The sequence below is a fragment of the Propithecus coquereli genome, unplaced genomic scaffold, assembly GCF_000956105.1.
Source record: "Propithecus coquereli isolate 6110/MARCELLA unplaced genomic scaffold, Pcoq_1.0 Scaffold101, whole genome shotgun sequence".
Taxonomy (NCBI): Eukaryota; Metazoa; Chordata; class Mammalia; order Primates; family Indriidae; genus Propithecus; species Propithecus coquereli.
Window position 1 is genome coordinate 6,608,563 of NW_012133970.1, and position 26,162 is coordinate 6,634,724.

The window sequence follows — 26,162 nt, forward strand, 5'->3', positions numbered from 1 at the left end:
AAGAAACTTGTCTTCATTGTATTTCAACCCCTCTTCCCCATACCATTCTTTTAAGTTATTATTATTTCCATTTTAAAGATGGGGATACTGAGGCTCAGGGAAGGGAAAGACAAGCATGAGGACACAGGATTAGGTAGCGGTGGATTGAGGACTAGAAGCCATGCCTTTGGTTTCCCATTCCAATGTACTCTTTATGGCCCCAGGCTGCCACTCAGTGACTTCTAGTGCTAAGGGAAGCTGCCAGCGACAGCTCAAGTAAATATATATAAAAACTTAGATTTTTCTCAGACAGGGACAGGAGATTCTGTGGGGTCCATCCTTCCCCAGCAGTGCCCTTGCTTGTGTACGAGAGGCATGCTGATTGACCCTTCTTCCTCCCTCCCACAGCAGCTCCTGTCCTACTTGTCTTCTGCATTTGGAAGCAGTAAAGTGTTGGAGAAGATGTTAAGCTGTTGTGAGTGGGAATTGTGCTGCCTGTTTAAGCCACTTCAGGAAGATCCCTGGAGGCACTTGATCCACGTTGGCCATCCCCACTTCCTCAAAGCTTCCTGCATACAGAAGCCCTATCTGGCAGACCTGCCTAAGGGGTAGGCTGACAGGGATCTGAGGAAATATGTTTGAGGGCCTTGATATCTGGGGGATTTTGCCAACTCTTGAGGGATAAGATTGTGGAAATCCAAGAACCAAAGCTGACAGCGTCCTTGGAGGCCATCTATGCTGACTCTCACCTGGCCTCAAGGTGAACATTAAAACCCAGTGGGGCTTACTTTTTCTCCATTAGTGTGCTCTTCCTTTGTACACCACAGCCTCTTGAGGTGGGCCAGATTTCCTAGAGTTTTTCTACCTTGCTTATTTTTGCTGTTCTGAGCCCTGAAGGGGGGAGGGGGTAGATACACTGAGATAGAGTGGTGAGAGGAAACAGATGGAAGAATGTGGGACTCAGGCCTTGAGAACTAGGAATTGGTGGGAGAGGTCCTTTGTGTCTCTCTTCTTTTGTCCTGATGCAAAATGACTATAGTACTGCCCCTTCTGTGGCATTGGACAAGCAAGGGGGGGGAGGATGGAGGAAAAAAGGGTAGAGGCACCTTCTTTTCTTCAAGTTTGAAAGCCAGAGAGGTAGATAGGGAAAGCTTAGCCACCACCATAGCCCTGCCAGGAAACAACCACGTAGTTTCCTAAGCTCTCCTGACCCTAGATACTTCATTTCTAAAATTTTATTTTTGAATAGGAAATACATTCACATGGTTCAAAATTCAAAAGGTCCAAGAGGGTACACAGTGAAAAGTCTCCCTCCCACCCCTGCCTCCAGCCACCCAGCTTCTTTCTGCAGAGGCCAGTAGTGAGTCCTTAGGGAAAAATCTTCTATGGATATATAAGCAAATATGAATATATTCCTTTTTATGGTAATATACTATACACACTGTTCTATAACTTGCTATACCTTGGAGGTTCTCTGAAACTTAGTTGGATTGTACCTTTTGAGGGGTGTGTAGATATGCTGGGGAGAATAGGGGTTAGGAGCTGTGGTTCTAGAATAAAACTGCCTGGGTTTTGATTCTGGCCCTGTCAGCAATCACTTCATCTTTCTGAACTTTGGTTTCTCATCTTTAAACTAGGGATCAAATAAGTTAGTATATGTAAAAACTTATATTTGTCTCTGACACATAGTAAGTGTTCAATAAATATCAGCCATTTTGTTATTAGGAAAAAATATCAGGCTGTGAGTCAGTAACTTTTCTTCTGGCCTTTCTACTTCTGGGACAGCTGAGTAATTTCCTTTGACTAGGCCTCAGTTTCCTTATCTTTAAAATGGGGCAACTCATTCCTACTCTGCTTAAACCCCAGAATGGCAAGGAAGATCCAGTGAGATCATGAATATGAAGGCAACTTGGAAACTAAAATGTGCTGAAAAGTTGGAAGAAGTGCTGCTTAATATTTTTAAAGAAGCAATTTTGGGTGACTTGAACCCAGTGGCCTAAACTGGGTGGAAGAGACAGTGTTCTTCCTTCTTCCAGTGGAACCCAAAGGCCACCCCTGAGTAAGGGAAAGCCCATGACAAAAAATTTGAAACAGTCAAGTTTTGTCTTCTAACTTTTCTTATCCCATCCCAATCCTTCTCCTGACTTCCTCGTTTCCATGTTTTCTTCATTCTCCTCCCTGTTGTCAAAACCTGCTTTGGGGCTGGGTGCGGTGGCTCACACCTATAATTCTAGCACTCTGGGAGGCCGAGGCGGGCGGATTGTTTGAGCTCAGGAGTTCGAAACCAGCCTGAGCCAGAGTGAGATCCTGTCTCTACTGAAAAAATAGAAAGAAATTATCTGGACAACTAAAAATATATAGAAAAAATTAGCCGGGCATGGTGGCGCATGCCTGTAGTCCCAGCTACTCGGGAGGCTGAGGCAGGAGGATCGCTTGAGCCCAGGAGTTTGAGGTTGCTGTGAGCTAGGCTGATGCCACGGCTCTCTAGCCTGGGCAACAAAGCGAGACTCTGTCTCAAAAAAAACAAAAACAAACAAAAAAAAAACCTGCTTTCAGAAGCAAGTCAGTAATCAAGCCACACCTGGAGCCCATTCTTCCAAACCCGTTGTTTTTTCTACTAGCATTTCTATTTTAGTGTAAATTTGAATTTGAGATTCCTTAGCAAAGACACCTGGTGATGAGGGAGATTCTGGAAGTATCTCTACTCAGCCTTCATACTAAGGCTTTCTTATCCCTTTGATCTCCACAGTCAGACCTGTTTGGGACCCTGAGGGGAGGGAGAGGCAAGTGCTGGTTATGGTACTAAAGGGATGATGTCTGTAGAGCAGTAGGAGAAAAGAGCACCAGAAAATGTCTAAAACACTCATTCCCAAAGTGTGGCCCAGGGTGAAAATATTAGAAGTTCTTTATGTATTAAATTATTAATCTCATCGTTCTTTAATTTTTATTTTTGAGGAGATTTTTATAACACACATGCTACATTAGTAGTATTTAGATATTGGGATGTTTCTTGTTTCATTTATTTTTTAAAATAATTTTTATTGAGTATATTTGAGGTTTACAACATGATGTTATGGTGACAAGAAAAGCTAAATTTTTTTTTAACAATATAGGTGTACCAAAAAAATATTGACAACCATCCTTCTAAGGCTGGAGGCTTGGTTTCTAGTCTTGGCTGTGCTGCTGACAAGCTTAATACCTTAGGCAAAATTTTCTCATTGGAGCCTTGATTGTCTTACCTGTAAAATGGAATACTGAACTATGTATATTAGCTCTTGGGAGTCTTGATTTCTGACCACCTGTGAGTATAAGAATCTACTCCTTTCAGGCTCCTGAGCCTGAGACAGAGTCAAGAAGACTAGGTTAAGCCCTGGCACCTTACTGGATGTTTTGTTTCTCTATCATCTGCCTTGGGTCTCTTTCCTTCTCTACTTCCACCTCTTCCACTTAGTGCAGATTGGCAGATGCTTCTTTATATAAGCTTTGTTGACCTACTTGAAGTTCTTTCTTTATAAGCACAACCACTTTTCTTGCAGACACAGACCTGGTACTATCCCTCCTGGGCCCTGAGGGTGAGTCTGATTTTGCTTCTGCTGCGTCCTCTCTGGCAGCCTAGGTTTAGTCGTTTTATGCTTCTGTCTCAGTCTTTAACAACAAGGTCTGAAGGAAAGCCAGCTCATCCAGTTTTAGTCCCCTGGGGCCTGACCCAGCAGCTGCTCACTGAATGCCCCTGCCACCTGCTCATCCAGCATTTACTTAATGTCTGCTGGGAACCCAGGACTGTGCTAGAGTTTTATCAGGAGAAACATGGTCTGCCCCCGAGCATGAAAGGCTGATGACAGGGACTGGAAGTATTGGTAGGTACCGTGGTCTTGGCTGAATGTCTTTTCTTTTTATGTTTTATTTCAGCATATCATGGGGGTACAGATGTTTAGGTTACGTATGTTGCCCTTGCCCGGCCTCCCCCCCCAAGTCCAAGTTTCAAGTGTGTCCATCCTTCGGGTGGTGCGCATTGCACTCTTTGTGTATGCATATACCCGTCCCCTCCCCCCTCCTCCCCCCTCACCCCTGCCCAACATCCAATAGATGTTATTCTTATATGTGCACTTATGTGTTGATCAGTTAATACCAATTTGATGGTGAGTACACGTGGTGCTTGTCTTTCCATTCTTGGGATACCTCACTTAGTAGAATGGGTTCCAGCTCTATCCAGGAGTATACAAGAGGTGCTATATCACCATTGTTTCTTAAAGCTGAATAGTACTCCATGGTATACATATACCACATTTTATTAATCCACTCATGTATTGATGGACACTTGGGTTGTTTCCACATCTTTGCAATTGTGAATTGTGCTGCTATAAACATTCGGGTGCAGGTGTCTTTCTTATAGAGTATCATTTGTTCTTTTGGGTAGATGCCCAGTAATGGGATTGCTGGATCGAATGGTACTTCTACTTGTATCTCTTTAAGGTATCTCCATATTGCTTTCCACAGAGGTTGTCTTTTCTTTCACAGTGAGCCAACAGGCAGAGGGAAATCAATGAACCACCGCAAACTGTCTTCCACTTTCTGATGAGCTGTTTACATGCAGATTTCTTCTTTGGGCTGCAAATACTCCCCAGGAGACACTTATATTCTCTTTGGAAATGCTTGCCAAGGCCCAGAGCTTTTGCAAGCCTGTGTCCTGGGTAGGCATGCTCAGTAGACTTAAAAGTAGTTTAACTTGATTGAAATATATTTATTTTTCCTGTCTCTTCTCCAGATATAGGAGCAGGTCACAGTGCTCCTGTCTAAATGCTGTCCCTGTTCTCACCACCTTAGACCAGATGGCCACATTTAAAGACATTAGAACCATTAGTTCCGAACATCTCCCCTGCTCCTCCCCCTACCTACAGCTCTCCTTCCCCTACAAGATTTTAACACGACATCTGTCAAATGGATAAAAAAATGATTTTCCCTTCTTCTTTTTCCCTTGCCCACCCACCCTTTGGCTATGGTGTTGATGAGTATAGAACTATGTATGTGGGAGGCACGGAGGACAGATTCTTCATGTAGTTCTATCCCCCTCCTCCTACCCTTCTGGAAACCTAGAGGAACCCCACCCCCACTCCTGCCCAGAAAACTCCAAAGCTGGGCTTCAAGTCATGGCTCAGGAAGAGTTAAGTCTCCCAGGACTGGTCCCTGGGGAACCACATGAAGAAATCCAAGAGTCCAGATACAGACCCCAAGATGGGTCTAGGTCATTTTACGGATTTGGGGCTCTTAGAACCCCCCTGCCTCTCTCCTAGGCTTGCAAGAGACTCCAGTAGGTGGCTGTAGCTCAGGATCCACACCAAGTCCAAGAAGGAGGGCGTGATGCCCGGGGCAGGAAGAAGGGCACACAGCTGGCTCAACAGATGGGTGAGAGGCAGGGTAACCTCCAGCTAGTGATGGCATGTTTCTGACCCAGCAACTCATGGAGAGAGCATTACTGAGTCCATTATTATTTTACTAATAAATTTTCTCTTAGACTATTGGAGGCTGCCTTTGGTAGATCGAATACAGCTCTAGGAAATTGCTCCTAGGTCGTAGCATAGAGAGATGCTGCTAGGACTTTCCATTAGGACTAGTAGCGGCCTCAGTACCTGAAGGTTGGGGCAGGGGTGTGGTTGGAACAGAGCATGTGCAAGTAGCCTCCACATGGCACACTGGGAAAATCCTCTTGAACAAACTACCATTATTCCTTAGCCTGCCTGGAACCCGACATGAGAAGGAGAAGCATGGAGACAGAATTTGAGAGATTCTGTTTTTCTTTTTTTTCTGAGTGGCCCAGTACAGTAAGGGGAAATTCTTGTACTGCAAATTCTCTTTCCCCAGAAAGTTTAAGACAATTGGTCTCAATATGGCTTGTGATTCAGAATCACTTGAGCTGTTTGTTGAGAATGCTGGGTGATTCTGAGCAGGGGTCTGTAGCCCTCCTGTTAAGAAACTGGTGTAATGGGTCAGAGGTGACTGAGTCATGCCAAAAGATCCTAGAACAACTTGATAGTAACTTTTGTTTCCAAGATGTTCTGTAGATGCAAGCTAATGTTTATCAGATTGGGAGCTGCTCTGATGCAGGAGACTTCTCCAGCCAATAGCATCAAGGTTGGTAGTCCAAAACATGTCTTCTCTCTCTCTGACTTGTACAGTCTTTGACCCATTTGGCTGCATTTTCTTTAAAGGATTCATTCTCTTAACCTTGTGAACTTTTTTGTTTTGTTTTGTTTTGTTTTGCAATTTTGGACATGAGTTTAATTACTTGCTGGATCATCAGATGGAAATATGTGGTAAATGGATGAAAAAAGAGGTTCATAAACTTAGCAGACACAGACATTTTAGACTAGTTTAGGTTCAGATATCCACCCAAGTGCACAATTTTTTAGCATTTAAAAGAAAACTTTTTGCCATAAAAAACAATGTATTAAAACTGCTTTCCAGAATTGTCTGAATTACATTTTAAACATGATCTTTTTCACATTAACTAGCAAGTTTTCTTTGCCAAATGTATCCAAAATACTAAATTATACTAAGTTTTCATTTTAGAACTTAGTTTATATTTATGTAGTAGAGTGCCCTAAACTGATGTTCATCGGGATACCTTCCTCTAAGCCCTAATGGTTTATACCTTCCCTTTAAAATGTATAAATATCTTTTAATTAAGTTGTCATTCTCAAAGATATGTTGGAGAAAAAAATTATTAAACACCTATAAATTCTTCTTCACTTCTGTTATAGTGTAGCAATTTATCATCTAACCCACAGTGATCTATCAGTTGAGTAAGGCTTAGTTTCTTGTTCTCTTCAGAGGTAGCTGACTACAACTCATGAAGCAACAGCTGGCTACAGCTTCTCCACTTCTGTATTAACAACTGTAACTGTGGCAGGTCATTCCTTGATCTACACATTTTGACTAGTTTTAGCCTCTGAAGGAAGTCGTCTTTCTACTGAATCTGCTGCTCCAATTTTGCTTTTTCTTCGTTTAATCCTTGTTTAGGGAGATACTTACAAACTCATTTTGGAGAGTACTGCACGACCCACTATCGAGCGATTTAGATTCACATGCATTGATATTCTTAAAGGTGTTTTTCAAATATTTACTTTCTTTAAATTCACTGTTTATGTGCTTAAAACGTTCTTGAAATTCCAAACAATTTTCTTCTGTGGAAGATGCTGGTTTCTCTGAACAGTTCTTGTCATTTTCTTCATTCTCTAATTTAAAAACTTTTACCATATTGTAACAGGAATTAAATTAAGATCATGTTTTCCTTAATCTTTCTCTAAGTGTTGCACTCATGGGTTGTTTTCGTGAACTATTTGTATGAACAGCTGGTGGATTTGCACGGGCCTCTGGAGTCCTAGGTAAAATCACAGCTGAGTCTGACAGACTTTCCATCTTGAAAATGAAATCTTGGTTTACCTCTCCCTCCACCATCCCCAGCATGGCCAGAACAACATTGTGAACTTTGGGGAAGCAGCTGGTTCTCACTTCAGAAACTCCTAGACTCATTTGGTTGAGCTAGTGGCTAGAGTTTAACACCAGAAGAATCTATTGCTAAGATCCAAGGAAGCAACTCCCCTGCATTCATCTGTTTGGTCACCATTATAGCTGAGATCACCTTGTAACTTCATTTGGAAGAAGCGCAGGAAGAAGCCATGCTTTGTTGTTAATCTGTAATGAATGAGAAAATACCCTGAATGGCTTATACCCTAAGGAGTTTGTCTGAGTTTATCAAGCTTTTAGGTCCTGGCAGGTGCCAGTTGGCTTATGATCAGTGTCCATATTGGCCTCTAGATCAGGTGGTCTGTTTTGTTTTGTTGAGCCTGACCGCCATCTAGGCTTACCTTTTCAGATCAAGCCAGCCCAGCTGGGTTTCATGTCTGTCAGGTGTGGCTGAAGCCAACAGAGTAGATCTTTCATTTTATTAAAGTGAAAAATGGATGGTATAATGGGACATTGAAGGAATCCTATGCCTAATGACTCACAAATCACATGCCCAAATTAGGAAAAAGATGATTGTGTCATGAAAAGAGATGACATTTGCATACTTCTTTTCAGCACATTTAGAGTCATCATTACTTGAATGCATTAATTATTCTGTTCAGAAATGAAATTAGTTATGGGCAATAGCAACACCCACATTGAAACTGGAACCAACCAGGTGTGAAGTGTTAAGTCCTGGGGAAAAGGAAAAGCAACTCTTGTGATTTTTTAATATTCATACCTGTTAGCTATCTGTGCTCCTTTCCCTAATGATCATTGGGCACCTGTGCAGATCTTTAGCAAAAAGCAGCTTGCCCCAAAAGCCACCTGGCTATAAATCCCGGCAACAATAGATTGACATGTAGGCCACCTGTGTACATATTATGTAAAGAATTTCCTTGGCCCTAACAAGGAATGGGTTAGGGCCCTAACCCTAACAATGGCCCTAACCCATTCCTAACAAAGGAATGTTTAGCAACCTGACAGAGATGCTAACTCTGTTGCTGTGATCTGTCTCAGAGCTTGCCTGGTTTTAGGGCTCAGGTCACAGAATGTTAGATAGGAGCTAAAAACAGTGCTGTTCATTGTGAATTAAGCAGATGTTTTAGAGCTATCATTCATTCACAAGTATATTGTCTGGTTATTTGGAGAATAATACTCTGGTTGACAACTTGACTAACTCTTCCAAACCTTTATTTTATTCTTTTCCTAGGTAGGTAAGATTACTGAAAGAGACAAAGGGAGAGAGAACACAGCCTGGAGTCATCAGGGAAGGGATTAAGGAGCGAGTAGGCCAAGATCACGTAACTAAGAAGAGGCAGTCTGGTTCAACTTCCCCTACACTTAACCATTGGCTAAGGGTATGACTCAACCAGAGGCACGGAGGTAGCCTTAGATTTCAAACTCCCAATGTCTCCAGGGTATAGTGATCATATTTCCAGGTTAAAAACAAGGGCACATGGGTTTGATAACACATGTACCTATTTTCAGGATCTATGGGATATAATATTTGAAATTAGGATTGTCTTGGGAAGTCTGGATAAAAAGGAATAGGATCTCATTCCATCTTTAAGCATGATATTATGACTCTTAACCCTCCTCATCCTCTTATTCATGTCCAAAACCATCTTTGGGAGTAGGAAATACTATGTACCCCACTCAATGGTAAATCTGAGCAAGAGCCAGCCTGTATTTGGTGCTGCCTCTGAAATGCCCTGGGGATTGGGAATTATTTTTTTAGAAGTCACAGTAGTGCTGTCCCATGGCCTAGAGTTATTTGGATACCTTGTTAGAATAATGCAGCACCATCTCCTGGGTTTATGTTAGGCTTGCAGGATGAAGGGTAGAGACAGTTGGGAATTAGGGCTTTTGATGGGGAGAGGGGTATGAAAACTAGTTTAGGAATAGAGAATTTAGCTGCTGCTGTAGTCACTCCCAAATAACCTTTTCTTGGCTTTATTTCTATAGCTCTGTACCACTTGATAATGTCGATTAGCTCCTGTTGCTTGAAACTCTTATAGCTTTTGTGAGATACTCCTTGGTATCCTAATGGTATGCTGACAGGTCCATTGAGGTTTATTTATCTAGCTCCTCTTCCCGTTGCTATTTCCAAAGTTTCTGACTTTCTTAGCACCTTCTTCTACGGCAAACTTCTTTGGTTTCCACAATTTCTTGACCATTGACTTCCAAACTTTTATATCTGTCTCCCCTGACCTCTCTTGAGCTTCAAACCTACCTGCATGCTCTGCTGGCCCTGCACATTTAAGACCTTAAAGAGCAAATTTGTCATCTCTTCTCTAAAGCCAGGATTTCCTCCTAACTTACCCTTATACTTTAATGACCACACTTAGGATTGACCCCCATCCCCAAAATCAACTTTGATCTTCTTTTCCTCAAACTAGATTCAAGGCCCTTCAAAAATGACTTCATCCCACCCTTTAAGCTATCCTTTCCTCCACTCCCCCTTTGCCAACCCTGCCCTCTCTAAACTTCACTACTTGTTTGGCATCAAATTACCCATACTCTTCATCTCTGAGACTTTGTTTAATCTTGTTCCTCTGCATCAAATGCCCTTCTCTTCCCTTCTCTTTCTGTTACAATTCTACCCATCCTTTAAGGTCTATCTTCAGTGTCTCACAAAATCTTTCTAGAGCCCAATAGCCATGTATAATCCCTCCTTTTTCTGAAGTCTCGTACTAGGCCAGCCATGCCAGGCACTGTACTAGTCACTGTACATCCAGCATTTCAGTCCACCTTCTCTACAGCCCTGTCTGTGAGGCAAACATTATTATCCAAATTTTGCAGGTAAAGAGACTGAGGCCCAAGGTTGTATAGTTTGAAACCCTTTGGTTTCTGTGAGATTATATTCCTCAGTATCCTAATTACGTGCTGACAGTTCCATTTCAGTTTGTCTCTCTGAAACCTCTTCTGTCCCTCACCTCCTATTGTCACTGCTACTTTGTAAAGTAGTAAAGCCCAGAATTGAAGGTAGGTTTGCCTGCCCTTAACCACTTTTACATACTTCTTGAAACGTATGCATTGTTGGTGCCTGTAGACCCTTTGTTCTTCAGGTAAGGACTGCAGCTGAATCGCAGTGAACAGATCCCTGAACATAGTAGGAGCTCACTGACTGATTGTTGGATGGAAAATGGATGAGCAGAGAAAAGTACATACATATGAAAAAATTATAACAAGTTAAAAGTCAATTCTGTACACAAAGGGAAGATTTGGGACCCATTTCTAGCCCACATTTAGTTTACTTTTTTAAAACAACTCAGAGGATAAGGGAGAAGCACTCCTTTGCTCCTGCTTGTGTTTGTGATGGAAGCACACAGGAGCCCCATACAGCTGCCAGGCGCTTCTAGATCAGCCTTCCTCTCACCTCTGTGCACATACCTGTCAGCTCTTCGTTCAGTATATTATAGCTCATGAAGCAGGCGACAGAGTAGAGTTATCCCCATTTTATAGGCAAAGAAACTGGGACCCAGAGACAGCATAGTATTTAAGTTAAGAGCAGAGTCTCTAGAGTCAGACTGTGCCTGTATTTGAACTGTGACTTCAATAGCTACTGGCAGTGTGAACTTGGAAAAAGTATTTAACTTCTGTGTGCTTCCATTTCCTCATCTGTAAGATAGGAATAACAATAGTATATCCTTAAAGGGCTACTGTGAGGCTTAAATGGGTTAATGTGTATACAGTGTTTAAAATAGTACCTGACACATAGTAAGTACTCTATATATTAGCTAACATCGTCATCATTATCATCATACCTTTAGCAAGTAGTACTGCAAGGTCTTAAATCCAGTTGTTCTTTATATTCCTTCTCTATGGTTGGAAAAAAAAACAGAAACAAAAAAACAAAAAACAAAACACTGGTCCAGGACGCTGGGCATCTGGTGACTGTGGGCAAGTTACTTTTGTTATACCTGACCTATAAAATGAGGTCTTGAATGTGATGATATTTAAAGTGCTGTGCAATTCTGACAGTCATTGGTTTCTAAGTAGGCCCTGACAATAGGCTTGCCAGTTGGTTAATTTTGTGACCACTGGGTCCTGGATTGGCCTTGTCCAGGGCCTTGTGACCTGAGGGCCCAGGCACATCGGCTGGACTAAGTGGGGGATAAGAGTGAGCCATCTGCTACTGGGTGAAGCCAAGCATGGAGTTCCTAAAAAGAAGACCTGGGCTCAGGGGACTGCAAACAGCATCACTGATAGTGTCCTGAGCAGAGGGTTGGTAATTGATGCTGAAATATTCTTTTGATTCTTGATAAACAGCTATGCATATAGGTTTAAACCACAAGCCTTTATGGTGCTCCGTGTTGGAGCTGTATGTGCTTATTGAGCTCTAACAACACCCAGCTGGGGCCCATCTTTGCCTGGTTAGAGGAGATTTCTCTAAAAAGATTTATTTTATTGAGGCCGCTGACCAGCAATTCTCCTTCTTCACTGAGGCCAGAACAAGGAGAAATTGACTTTTAGTATGATTGGAAAAAATCAAGTTCAACATAAAAATGAATCTCTTAAGAGGTAGGGAAACCAGTCACTAAAGGTGGCTGTCTAAATCTCCTTCTTTAGGGTTCTTTAAGAATAGGAACCTGGCCGGGTGTGGTGGCTCAAGCCTGTAATTCTAGCACTCTGGAAGGCTGAGGCGGGAGGATCGTTTGAGGTCTGGAGTTCGAGACCAGCCTGAGCAAGAGTGAGACCCCATCTCTACTAAAAATAGAAAGAAATTAGCTGGACAACTAAAAATATATAGAAAAAATTAGCTGGGCATGGTGGCATGTGCCTGTAGTCCCAGCTACTCAGGAGACTGAGGCAGGAGGATCACTTGAGCCCAGGAGTTGAAGGTTGCTGTGAGCTCAGCTGACACCACAGCACTCTAGCCTGGGCAACAGAGTGAGACTCTGTCTCAAAAAAAAAAAAAAAAGAATAGGAGCCATCTGTTTTGTGATATCATGGATGAAGTTCTATAAGTTCAGTATACATAATAAGACATTGCTAGTACAGTTTGATGGGTGTAAGAGCACAAGAGGTGAGAAGACCCAGCTCCATAATTTATTACTTGTGTTACTGGCTGAAGGACCAGGTCACTTCTGAGAGACTCAGTTTCCTCATCTTTACAATTTAGGTAATAGTGAGACCCAGCTCATTCACTAAGGATCAAGTGATGCAATAGATATGAAAACACTTTTGCAGACAGTAAGGCATGAGCTATCTGAAAGGTGGTGTTGTAAAAGGTCCTGCTCGAAATCTCTTTGTGTCCATGCTGAGGAACTCTCACTGTGCCTTACCTTCTGTGGAAGGCACAAAGACTAGAGTCCTGACCAATGACAGATGCCTCAGGCAGGGCCTGAGGAACTGAACAACTTAACTAAGTCAGAATTCAGGGTGTGTGTCTATCACTGTGTTTATATCTGTGTGATGTGTGTGCATTCATTTTGTGACCATAGGGTTATATTTTGGCTACTATGTTGGAGAGCAGACATGTGGGACAGGGTGCATATTCCACAGACTGTCTCTGTTGTCTTTGAACTGTTATTTCTTTGGTCTTATGGAGCCATGATTGCCTTGGATAGTCAGTCCTTCCTCAAAGCAGGTTGATGAAAAAGCTGACTTCTCGAGGACATGTTCAACAATTCAGTGCTGGGGAGAGAGTTCTTGAGTCTCTTTCCCTGACCAGCCATATGTTCTCTATTATGTAATCTGTTTCTTCAAATGTCGGGAAGACTGATGGCCCATATAAGCTGGAACAGTTGGGGGAAAAAGAGAACAAATAACATAGTGGTCAGGATGGTAGCCAGAGAGAGGCAAACTACTTCTCACTCCCATCCTTATGTGTTTAGATGAGTGTCACGAATGTCTGTTTGTTCATGTGCCAATGGAATAGATGCCTGGCCGCTGTTGTGTGAAGCCCAGTCCTGCTGGCCATGAAGTCTAATGACCAGAGTTAGGGTCCATACACACTCCCTGCCTTGCTGGGTGATCTCAGGCTCATCCCTTAACTTCTTTGTTGCTCAGTTTTGCCATGTATCAAATGCAGAAGTCAGCCCAGACCCCCTGTATCTCACAGCGTGGTTGTACAAATAACTAAATGAATCTGTGCCAAGGTTGAGTTTCTTGGGCACAAGGCATCACAGAAAGCCATATTCTTTCATACCATGTGTGGGTGAGAGCAGGAGGCTGCAGGACTGGAGTTCATTGTGTGTGAGGAATGTCATGGTGTGTTACTCCATGGGGGAGGGGCATGGTAGAGATAAATAATGAATCACCAATTCTCAATTGGTCAGCTCCAAGGGGGAGGAGCACAGAGAATTAAAAGCCAATATGCATGAAGCTCATTTGACCCATTGATTTCAGCTTCCTCACCCATTCCACACCCAGGGCTGCCTTGAAGTACCAAGGAGAGATGGACTGGCACTTTCATTGTTCTTTGGGAGGAGTTCATGAGTAGGGATAAAAGCATGAAGCTTGTGGAGTCTGTATTCATACTCTGGGTCATTCCATGCACTGGTTAATGCAGAGTTGACAGTATTGTTTGTCTTGTGGTCCAATGGAGCTCATGCTCCATTGGCATCCCCCTAACCCCTAGCCTTCACCACTACAGTCTGTGAGTTTTTGTATAAGTAGTAGAGCTCTGTGGGTGGGGGAAGGGCAGACAAGGTAGCCAGCTGTGTGGACTGAATGCATTCTCATTTTGTCTCCTAAGCTGATCACTGGAGATTCCATCGTTAGTGCTGAGGCAGTATGGGATCACGTCACCATGGCCAACCGGGAGTTGGCATTTAAAGCTGGCGACGTCATCAAAGTCTTGGATGCTTCCAACAAGGATTGGTGGTGGGGCCAGATCGACGATGAGGAGGGATGGTTTCCTGCCAGCTTTGTGAGGGTGAGTGTCAGCCTTCACTCTCTACTCCTCTCTCCTTGGCTTCCTGCCTGCCCCTGGCTTCCCCTTCACCAGCTCCCGTTCTCCTGCTCATTCCTCTCCTGATGGCTTTTCTCATATTTTTTCCTTTTTTTAAAATTGTTTCCTACCAAGGACTTGGACTTCCTTTAATCTTTGCCATTTTAATTTTTAGACTTTTCCTTTGTCTCTTGTTTATTTTAACCACCCCCCCCCGCCCCACCTTTGTACAAATCACTTCCCTTGTATGGACCTTAGTTTCCTCTTTGGAGTTTGGATTTTGGTGGTTTTTGAACACCTTTTTAACTCTATATTGTTGTGAACTTTTGCTTTTCTTATGTCTTCTTTTCTGCTTTCTTTTCCTTGTATCTTCTTTTTTATCCTTTCTTCTTATAGATCCTTCCCATCTCCTCCTCTCCTCTGTGCTCTCTTCTCTCCTCTGTTCTCTTTTATCCTCTGTTCTTTCCCTTCCCTTCTACTCTCACCTTCTCCTTCTTCTCTGCTTCTTTGCCTCATTTCTCTCATTTAGGGAACTGTGAACACCCTTATGTGTTGTCACAGGACTGTCTTTAGATGTTATTGTAAGAGTGTGGGCTCCCTGACCCTCAGGGGCTACAGATTACTGACAGCGGATGTTACTTTCTTCAAGTATCAAGTGGCTGGGATCTATGATGTGCTGGGGGCAGGAAGTAGGCAGCCTGCAAGGTCTTGCAAGGCCCTGCCTCTTTGACATCATACTGTGAATAAGCTGGCCCTTAACAGAGGGGCTCTTGGGAGGGAGCCCTCAGCATTTTCTGCTTCTTCCCAGTCACTATGGAGGAAGTGACCCCGGGTGCTTATCACCTCAGGGTGCTATGGGGAAAGAGTGTTGGCTAGGTGTTCCAGCTCTTGACCTTCCTAGGGATTATGAACTGGACTCAGTTCTTTCACTACTGTGACCTCTGGTTTACCCATCTGCAAAATAGTCTTGGCAATTCTTTAATGCCAGGGGATGTCACAGGAAATGAAATAAAACATGTGAAAACTGCTTTGTGGCAAGACAAGTACCAATGCCACATGAAGGTGTGTTATAACATGCTTACCACAGCTCATCACCTTTTTCTTTAGTTTCTCCAGTAAGATGAAGGTGAACTCCTCTGGACCCTAAACAAAAAGGCTCTTGGATGTTGAAGGACCGCAAGATTGGAATTATGGCAGTGTGATATGAAGGAAGGAGCAGAGCATTTGGAGTCAGTTAACTTGAAATACAGGTTTACTACCTCCTAGCTCTATAGCTTTTAAAGATTTTTTTTTTTTTTTGAGACAGAGTCTCACTCTTTTGCCCGGGCTAGAGTGCCATGGCGTCATCCTAGCTCACAGCAACCTCAAACTCCTGGGCTCAAGTGATCCTTCTGCCTCAGCCCCCCGAGCAGCTGGGACTACAGGCATGCGCCACAATGCCCGGCTAATTTTTTCTATATATATTTTTAGTTGTCCGATTAATTTCTTTGTATTTTTAGTAGAGATGGGGTCTCGCTCTTGGTTAGGCTGGTTTCGAACTCCTGAGCTCAAACAATCCGCCCGCCTCGGCCTCCCAGAGTGCTAGGATTACAGGCGTGAGCCACCGTGCCCGGCCGCTTTTAAAGATTTTTAACTTTCTAAGCTTTGATTTCCTCATCTGAAAAATAGGGATAACAGACTTTTTATATAAGGATTTAACAAGGTCACATATGTGAGTAAGGTATCTAGCACAGTGCTTGACAGATATTATATACAGATATATATCGAAGATATTAGGTACTAGGCAAATGGTAACTTGTTTTATCATTATCATCATAATTATCACCACCACTACCTTATTAGTTCCAAGAAGGTTCATGTATCAAGGCTGGCCCTAGAGGTTGAATGAAGCCTCCTTCCTCAGAGGGCTGCAAACCCAGAAAGTATTGTTATCTTTTTCGGATGATTTAGGTGAGGGCACTACCCAGAAGCAGGGGAATGGACAAAATGACTTCTCACCCCCGTCTATCTTGAGAATCTTCTAATGAAATATATAACCTTTCTCTGCTTATGCAGCATCTTCCATCCATCTCCAAATGCTGTCTGTGTCCTAGTTCAGCTTTGCTGGTTGATGAATCAGTCCCAGGGGTAGTCAGAAAGAGCACATCAATAACCATGGACCTTCAGGACTAGCATGAGGGCCTGTACGCATACAGCTTGTGTCTTTTGTGCTGACAGACTTCTCTCTTTAAAAGAAGGATTAAACTGTACCCAGCAATGACGTCACCCAGTCCAAATGCATTTCACTTCCAGGGAAATGCCACTTTTATAATAAACCATAAATCAAGGGCTGGGGGAAATAATTGAGCAAGCCAGGATGGCTCAGAGAAGCAACTGGCAGAGCCAGTCTTCAGAATATCGGTGAGCAGGCATTGATACTCCTAAGTCCAAGGCCAGTATTTCTCTAGGCACACAGCCCTAGAAGCCATTTCGTACAAAGTCTAGCCCAGTGGTTCTCAACCCTGGCTTTACAACAAAATCACTTCAGTAGCTAAAAATAAATAAATAAATAAATAAATAAAAGTCCCCAAACAAATAAAAAACCCACTAAAACCCAGGCTTGGGGTTGGTTAAATAATCTTTGAAGATGGGGCCCAGAAATTGGATTTTTAAAAAACCTTCTAGATGATTTTACTATGCAGCCTGGGTTAAGACCCATTGGTCATTATATTTGTATTAGACAATAGAATATACAATGAAGGCCACAAATGTAATTTAAAAATTTTTAGTAGCCACACTAAAAAATTTAAAAAGATACAGGTGAAATTAATTTTCATGTATTTTACTTAACCAAATATATCCAAAATATTATATAATATATATTATCACTATAATATTATTAATGATATTATATTACTCTTTGAAATCTGGTGTGTATTTTATACTCAAGTACATTTCAATTCACACTAGCCACATTTTAAGTGCTTGGTAGCCACAGGTGGCTAGTTGCTGCTATATCAAATAGCACAAGTCTAGACTGAGTACTGCGATCATAGACCTGGAGCATTAATGATAGAGCCTAAATCATAACTCAGAGCTCCAGTATTCTTTCCACTATATCGGTGTTTATTTCTCAAGAAACTAAGATTAATATTCCATGTTGCCTCAGATTATATTTTGAATGAGCATTTATTTGATTACTGTGAACTTTTTTGTTTGTTTAAGAATAGTCAAATTATGATTATGTCTTTAAGTTGCAAATCATACCCCTGTGGTGTGCCTCCTTTTGCCTGATAGGCCCTAACTCCAAGTCATTCAGGCTCTTTTCCTTCATCACTATGCATAAAAGGAGACTTTGTTCTGACTTTGGGCCATGGCCTGAGAAGAGCCTGCCACCTACTTGAGGGCAGGTTGTGTACAGGACACACGACAGCCTATTATTGATGGGAAGGTAAGGCCTGTATGACAAGATGTGGATTCGGTCTGAAAGTGAAGACTCTGCTTAGGTACCATCAGGAGCTAGATATGTATTTTCCTTTATTCTTCGAATTCTGTATTTCTCTAGTTTCTGATCTGCCTGAAGTTAGGGAGATGAAAGGATGGCATAGGCAGGTCATTATCATCATTGCTTGCCTTTGTATAAACCAGATGTCATGGAAATCCAACCTCTCATGTTCATAGGGAAGCTTGTTGTTCCAGAGTGTAACTTGGCTTTTATTTATATAGTGCTCTTTGTGGCTGCAAAAAGAGACAGTTGGGAAAAGCTTTTCACCTGTATGAAACTCTAGACTCACTGTACATTTAGAGCTGAAAAGACCCATCTTGGCCAGGGATGACCAACTTAGATGCTGACAGGGCCTAGGCACTGTAAACTTATGTGAGTGAAGCAGGCTGAGACAAGGGGTAAGTGGGGGCCTGTGTCCAAATGAGAAATTCATGCCCCATCTAAAGGGAGCAAAAGTGACTTTTTGGTTTCCATGGGTGGGGGTATAGCAAGGAGGGAAGCCCAGTGGGGCTAGATATTCTAGTTTTTGAAGAAAAGCCAGGAGTTGGATTTTTATGTAAAAATCTCCATATTTTTAAAATGTTGACCAGTAAGTCAGTTTTGAAGAAACACTGTGAGGGTCAAATAGAGCATATCTGTAGGCTAAATTATCTCCTAAGGACCTTGCTTATGACCATTGGTCAGCCTGACCTCCTCATTGTTTAAATCCTGAGAAAACATAGGGTCAGAGAATGGAAATGACTTGCTTTCTCATGTAGGGAATTAGTGACAAAGCCAGGACTTGAACCCAGGCCTCCTGAATCTTATTTAGGACAGTTGATTTAAGGTCTCTGTCTAGTAAGTTCAATGTCTGGGCTTCCTTTGGTATGTTTTCTGTCAGATTTTTTTTTTCTGTGAATGGGCTGTACTTTACTGTTTCTTCATAGGCCTTCCTTGTAATTTTTTATTGAAAATATTTTTAATATTATAGTGTGGTGACTCTGGAAATCAGATTCGCTTCCTTCCCCAGGGCTTGTGGCTGTTGATTGTTGAGGGCTGCAGTTGTCCTTTTGTTTAGTGATTTTTCCTAACTATTTTTTGTGAAGACTGTACTCCTTGTCATGTGTGGTCACTAAAGTCTCTGTTCTGTTATCTCATTGGTCAGCCAATGATTTGATGGAGATTTCCTTAAACACTTGGAGCCAGAAGAAAAAATAAATACTACTTTTCTGGTTTTTACAGCTTGGCTGCCAGCTAGGGCATTCCTTTGATGCTATGTCAGGCCATCTACAACTCTTAAATCTTTCAACAGAGACAGCCACAGCCTGGAAAGCCATTCCAGTCCAAGGTCAGCCTCTGTGCTAGTCCCTCGGTGCCAAACAAGTCAAAATGCACAGTATTGTAAAGAACAAGATTGTTAGCATCCTGGCACCATCAAGGCATACCAGGAATGTGAGCCATTCTCTCACTGGCCGCTGGGGAATAGAGGATGGTAAGAGGATAGACAAAAGTAGCTCAATGCTCTTACCAAATTTTTGCTGCCCTTTTCTGCATTAAGCAGTTCCCGGTTGCTGTAAGTTTTGGATTAGATTCTGGAGCTTGGAAAAAGTGAATCTGTCAGTCTTTGCCAATTTAGGGTTGTTTTAGTGGAGGGACTGATTCTTTGTATGCCATATTCTGCCACTGTTAGTGATGTTGCCTCCTCCTGAATCTTAATCCTGTATTTTCTGGGCTATAGCACAATCAGGAAAGGGCAAGCTTGCACTGCTAACAAAACTGTTAACACTTGAGGACTTACCTTCCGTTCCAGGCTAATAGCAACAGTGTTTTGCTTTCTGGGGATGAGTTTGGATATACCAACCCTTATTTATTCACTCAAGCTTCAAGCCTCTAGCCTTCACCATCTATGTAGAATGTCTTCCTTGTGGCTCTAGAGATTTTATAGGCTCTGTGAGTTGAGGCCAACAGTTGCAGGGAGGGCCTTTCTCTCTGGATTACAGAGATTTCTCCCCCACATACTAGAATTTCAAGTGGCATTATTATACTCATTTGCATTCATGTGATCCATCTTAGTGGCTTCTCATTGTGCACATGCTCTGGATTACGTTATCCAGTACATCATTTGGCTAATTGGGGGTTGTTGTTGTTGTTGTTGTTGTTTTAATATGGAACCCTCTTTACTTCAGAGAGAACCTTAAATATAGCTGTTGTATGACCCAGACAATTCTTCTAAATTCAGGTAGCACAGGTTACCTTGTGGGCCTCTCTTAGAATCCTCAAGTTGAAAGCAACCTTGAGGGGGTCATATAGCCTGTCCCCCAGCCTCCAGGTAGGACCATAGCTAAATCATCCTGCACTTTTGAGAACCGGGCCAGCATCTGTCAGCTAAGCCTGAACTACTTCCTTTTTTCCAGCTGCTAGCCCCTATGCTGTACTCTAAGTCCATTTCTTGACACATATTGCACTTTTTGCACTAGGATGATGATGTTTAAGAGCTGCATCAGTAGGAGACACGCTGAATTGTTCTTTTTGAGGTGGGGCTTTCCTTCTAAGGCCCCCTCATTGACCCATAGCATGAATTTGTGACCTGGTTGGCCGCCTGAGTTGAAATCTGTACTCTGGGGCCTGGGGCCTGTTTTTCTCTGTGTAACCAGCCCCTGGGTTCATTTAGGAATCATCTTAGGCCTCCGTAGTATCATGTGTACCCTTCCTTGGTGATCTGATGACTTGAGAAGAGTAAGACTATGATTGAGTGTCCAGAGATAAGTTCTGCTTGTGTGGCTCTTTGGAAAGTACACATTTTTAGAAAAATCATCATAATTGTATATATTTAAAAAAAATTTTTTCAGTATAATTATTATTATGAGTCAGGGTAAAGCCTCTTTTTTTCCACTTGGCTTCTTATTACTGGTGCTATTAATATCTTCTCACCAGTATTTACTAAACCCTGAACAAAAGCAACTGTCCAGCTAGCAACAGCCATAGCCTTGAGCAGTGTAGACAAGTGCTGAGGGTATCTGGCATCTTGAGAGGCCTTCCCCAGGGCCCTTGTCCTCCTTATTAGAGGGTCATTAGAGAAACAATACTCATAAGTGGCTGAGTATCTTTTTTTGGTTTTCAGAACTGAGATTTCTTTGAAGAGACTTCGTTTGGGATGCCTTTGCATCGAATGAGAGAATTGACATTTCCTGCTTTAGCTATGTTCCGTGAATGGACTTGGTACCTCAAATTAACACAGGGTAATCATTTCTGGAAAGCTAGTTGCCCTTCTCTATGATATGAGCCATGGAGCAAAGGATTCAAGGGCTCAGTCCTCATGTGCACCATTGCTGTCAGAGATCCAGCCAGTGAGGGAATCTGACAGTCTTTGGTCTAAATACATATATGCATCATTGCCTCTTAGAGACATTCCCCATTCCTCCAGGGAACAGGGATGGAGCAGAGGAGGCTAAGGCCTTAAGCAAGAAATTAGAACCCCACCATTAAGGATGGTACTCCCTCAGCATGGTAGGCTGTACTGATTAGTTGAGGGTGTCAGTCCTTAGGGGACCCAACTGTCTCCCCCTTTTCTTTGACTAAAATTGGAATTTTGATCCAGTGAGATCTAAGTCATAAGCTCACTTTTGCCTTAGAGGAGTCAAGGGATAGACAGATGACACTAAGCAGTTAGAAGAAGCATGTGAATAGGGAGCTATGGGCAGAGATTTTTCTAGCCGTTTAAGGTCCTTCCCTATTGGAAATGTACCTTTTGCATGTTGGGCGGGGGGCATTCTCTGGAGGAATGGAAAGTGGTAGAGCTCTAGGGGATGGAGAGATGAAACATCTGAGAGGTTATCAAGCAGAAAGAGCACAGTGAAGGTAGCAGGAACATCGGGCTGGGAAGTCAAAGACCTTAGTTGAAGGGACAGATCTGCTGCTGATTCCCTAAGGTGTGTCAGACAGGGACCTTCCCCTCTTTGGGACTCAGTGTCTTCACTGACAATTCAAGTGTTTGGGCCAGGTAGTTTCTAAAGGCTCTATCCACTTCACCAGTTGGAGGAACTTCCATGATTCTAAAACCAGGATCACCTGTGCTAATCACCATTCAGCCACTCAAAACAGTACATTAAATTTTCCACTTTTAATTACATTAAAATATAATTACATTATATTTTAAGTTATTTGAAAAGTAAACATAGATTTGCATCGACAGCAAAATTCCCCTTGCCAAATCCCGTACTCACACCAACCAGTTTTAAACCATTTCTGTTTTTATATCTTCTACCGGTAAGCTTCAAATCTAGTAGTGTGTTTTAGCTTTTTGATTCTAGAATTTTGGAACATGACCTTTCAACTTTCAGTTTAAAATTTAAAACTCAGTTTTCTGCCACAATCCCTTTCTCTAGTCCACGCATAATAACACCTGTCACTGCTCAGCCTCTCCTCTAGTCATCAGTGCCACTTCAAACATCATTATTTAGGCCCTGTTTCTTGATCTTCCAATTATACACTTCCAATTTTGTAAGATAGACTGTTAGTCCTCTCACCTTTAGGCCTCTTACCCTTCCTTCCAGCTCTTCTCCCATTATTCTCCTCCCAAACTTTATCACCTGGCTTTTATTTTGATAAGGTGAAGATTATAACATTTATTCTCTTCTGTAATTACAGTAAAATTTTTGGTGATTGATCCACAGTTTGATTCTAAACATCAGAAACCAATAAAAGCTTGTGTACTGTAATGGATCTATATAAAAAAATACTTAACAGCAGATACATGTATTGTGCTAGGATCACATTTTCTTTAATCTAATTTAATAACACCTCAAAGGCCACTCAAAGGATAATGTTACTAGATCCAAATTCGGGATTCTTTTTTGTTAATGTCTTACTAATTGATTTTTACTATTCGTTCAACTTTGTTCAAGGTCTCATCTCTCTTGTCCTAGAGTGGAGACAATTTGCTCTTGATCTCTGCCAAAGCTGACATGATGTCCATTGAATAGGAAACTTCCAGAGTTGTAAATGTCCAGGCCTCAGGCTCCCCTCCCTACATGTGCCTTTCCTGCTGTTCCTCTGAAATCAGTATGCCTTTATTAGAATCAGAGCCTTTCATTCTGTAATTACAACTTTGCTTCAGGATCCAGACCTCTTCAGAGAAGAGAAGGGAATGTTACCTTTAGCCTATTCATATTGAAATGTAAATGACTGATATCAGACCCTTGCCTGAGAATGATTTGGAGGGGAGAAGGGTAGCATAAGGGTGGCAAGGAAAGGAAGAAAGTGGAAAAAAAAGATGGATAGAAACACCATGGAAAGGGAGGGCTGCAAGCACATAATCCTAGTACTTCCATTTGCTTGAGGCCAGCTGGCCCTCCACAGGGACTGTCTTCTAAGGCTCCATGCCCCATAGGAAGTACTTTGAATTCTAGAGTACTGTCCTGAGAGTCAGATGGAACTGACTTCACGTCTTATATTCAATGCTTGTGAGTGGTGTGATCTCTGGCATATTTCTTCACATCTTTGAACCTTTTGTCTTTTTTTGCCGGTAAAATGGGGGCAATGAACCATGCCTTTTTCTCAAATATCAGACCCTGAAATTTAAATAGCATGCTACAGTTTGACATGACCTTTCCAAACATGGCAGCAATTTGCCCTCCCTATTATATAGAGTTCTAAGGTTAGCAGAGCAGGACAGAGAGGCTCAATCCCTAGTTACAGCTGAAAACCAGAGGGGAGAGAGATTAACTTCTCCAAAGACAGGGTCACTTACAAAGAGTAGTACCTGAACCCTGAGCTTCATGGGTCTCACAATCCAGTGCTTTCTCCATTTCCCATGAGCGTTGCAGGGCTCAAAAGAGCTATTGGGTGTGAAAGGAGGTTAGCAAGTCTGAAGATTATGCCTCCATGAGGGATTAGTCTTGCTCTTACCCTGAGAGGGAATCTTGATGATTGGTGTGGCTGCAAATAGGGCAGAGGGTAAGTTCAGTGCAGGGGAAAGCCACCCAACAAAGGAATGCCCCTGGTGTTGTGAGAGCCAGCTCATGGTAGTCTGGCCGTAGCAATTCTCCTATGGCTCCTTTTGGTCCTCCAGTTCCCTGATGGCAGTATTCGTAGCTCCCATTTCTTTTTTTTTTTTTTTTTTGAGACAGAGTCTCACTCTTTTGCCCAGGCTAGAGTGAGTGCCATGGCATCAGCCCAGCTCACAGCAACCTCAAACTCCTGGGCTCAAGCGATCCTCCTGCCTCAGCCTCCCGAGTAGCTGGGACTACAGGCATGTGCCACCATGCCCGGCTAATTTTTTCTATATATTTTTAGTTGTCCAATTAATTTCTTTCTATTTTTTAGTAGAGACGGGGTCTCGCTCTTGCTCAGGCTGGTTTCGAACTCCTGAGCTCAAACAATCTGCCCGCCTCGGCCTCCCAGAGAGCTAGGATTACAGGCGTGAGCCACCGCGCCCGGCCCGTAGCTCCCATTTCTTGATGGCACGTTTCTGGCCTGGACTGGGGCCAAAGGTACCCCTGGCCAAGCCATACAAGAGCCAGGCTTGTTGGTGACATTGTCTAGGCTGCTAGTGTCCAGGCCTCTTTATAGCTCTGCTAGGGCTAGCTTCTCCATTTCCTGACCCACTTAGAGTAGACTCAGGCTATGGAATCTCCAAGTCTACCAAGTTTGGCTTTAGAGCATACCCATTTTTCTCTTATCTTCCTTTCCCATTCTTGGTCTTACCCAGTTATCCCAAGTATTGGGATAACTTGTTTCCTAGAGCAGTGCACCTGATCAAGTGAGCTACTGGCCTGAGTAGGTACCAAACTCAGGTGTGGGCTGAGTTGGGACCACAATAGGCCAGAGCTAAGGGGATGCACTGAGTCTCTGCTGTTCTTAAGGAGCCAAGTCCTCGATCCCAGGGCAATATTTATTGGCTCCAGATGGGATGCCTCCCTGAGGTCCTTGAATTACCTGGCTAACTCCAGAACTTTGGATAGTCTTGAGATGTCATCCAAAGGAGTTATAATGCTAGGACACCTGGGCAAACCATCCTCTTCCCTTTGGCCTTTCTTATCTTTCGAGGAGCTTTACTTCTAGACTATACTTATTCCATTTCTATTTCTTGATTGGGGAAGACGGTCTATTTCCTGCCTGCTCTGCCCTGCCCCCTTCCCCGAATACAACCCTTCAGCTCTGGAATAAAAACAACATAGGGCTGGCAGGCAGATTCACTCAGCTTAATTCCTGTTTCCTCACGTAAGACATCAGATTGCTATGTCTGTCTTTGGGCAAGGTATCAAGGCCTTGAGAGGGAGGCTGGGAATGGGGTTTTATGTTATAGAACATCAAATGTGGCACCATGCTCAGTCCCCTCCCCCTGCATCCTTCTATAGGGATGGTGCTGGAGAAGGAAAAACAAAAGTCAGCTGCAGGAGCAGGTGTTTTTCTTAAAGGTGGAAGAAGGACCTTTCCAACCTTATAAATGGCTAGTTCTCATTTAACTTTGCTTTTCCCCTCTCTCTGCTGGGAGAAGAAGATGCAGCTATATGAAGAGAAATCCATCTGGGGTAGTTGGGGCCTAGAGGTCTTTGTTAAAATATAGTTGAAGAACTTTGAGGAATCTAGCTTTCCTACCTTCCTGTCTCTCTCACCTCACCATCCCCTCCCCTTTACTTTTATGGACGACTTCACATGTCCTATCTCAGGAAAGCCTGTCATCATAGCCCTTCCCATTTTCCTTAAAGATAGAAGCTGAGGTATTTAAGGCTCCAAGATAGGACATAAGCCACCTAGGGTCCTGTAGGTAGTTATTTGCAGAGCAGAACCAAATCTCCAATTTAGTACTTCGGGTTGAGAACTTAGTGCTGTTTCTGTGACACCATGTTGCCTATTAGGGGCTTTTGCTCTGTTTGAAGATGCTTGGAAACAAAATTTTCTTTTAAGTAGCATAAACATCCTCCCTATAATCTCCCTAGTACAAATAATGTATCTCCTAAACCTTTTATTTGTCCTTACAGATCATCAAAAAGGAGCCATCAGCATCAGTATGGTATCATATGTTGTTAGTATTAATACTCCAAGAGTCATTTTCTGTGACTGTCCATCTGCCTTGCTTAGGGAAGGAAGTTCTGGCCTAAGTTTGCATTTGATTAGACTTGGTTGAATTGGACTCAGCCAAAAGGCCTGGATTTGTTGGTCCTTAAAATGGTCTGTGAACTGTGGTTATTGATTGATAGAACCAGGGAGTTTCAGTGTTTGGGGGGATCTTAAAATCATCTAGTTTATCCCTCTTGCTGATGTTTGAACACTTCTGAAGTATTTCTGCCTCCCAAGTAGTCAGTGCAGTCTCTG

General features: G+C 42.7%; 1 protein-coding gene and 1 pseudogene across 2 annotated transcripts in view; one reads left to right on the forward strand and one right to left on the reverse strand.

Annotated features, from left to right (window-relative positions):
• The window catches only part of ARHGEF9 (Cdc42 guanine nucleotide exchange factor (GEF) 9), a 139,653-nt gene that overhangs the window by 14,279 nt on the left and 99,212 nt on the right, over positions 1-26,162 (forward strand). The window contains exon 2 of one of the 2 annotated variants that reach the window (XM_012643867.1): positions 14,189-14,368. The exons of the other annotated variant lie outside the window; for it this stretch is intronic. Within the exon in view, the coding sequence (XP_012499321.1) occupies positions 14,243-14,368 (126 nt within the window). The 5' untranslated portion in view covers positions 14,189-14,242. The remainder of the gene's footprint in view (positions 1-14,188; positions 14,369-26,162) is intronic. 2 annotated transcript variants of the gene reach the window in all.
• LOC105809258 lies at positions 6,701-7,434 on the reverse strand (annotated as a pseudogene).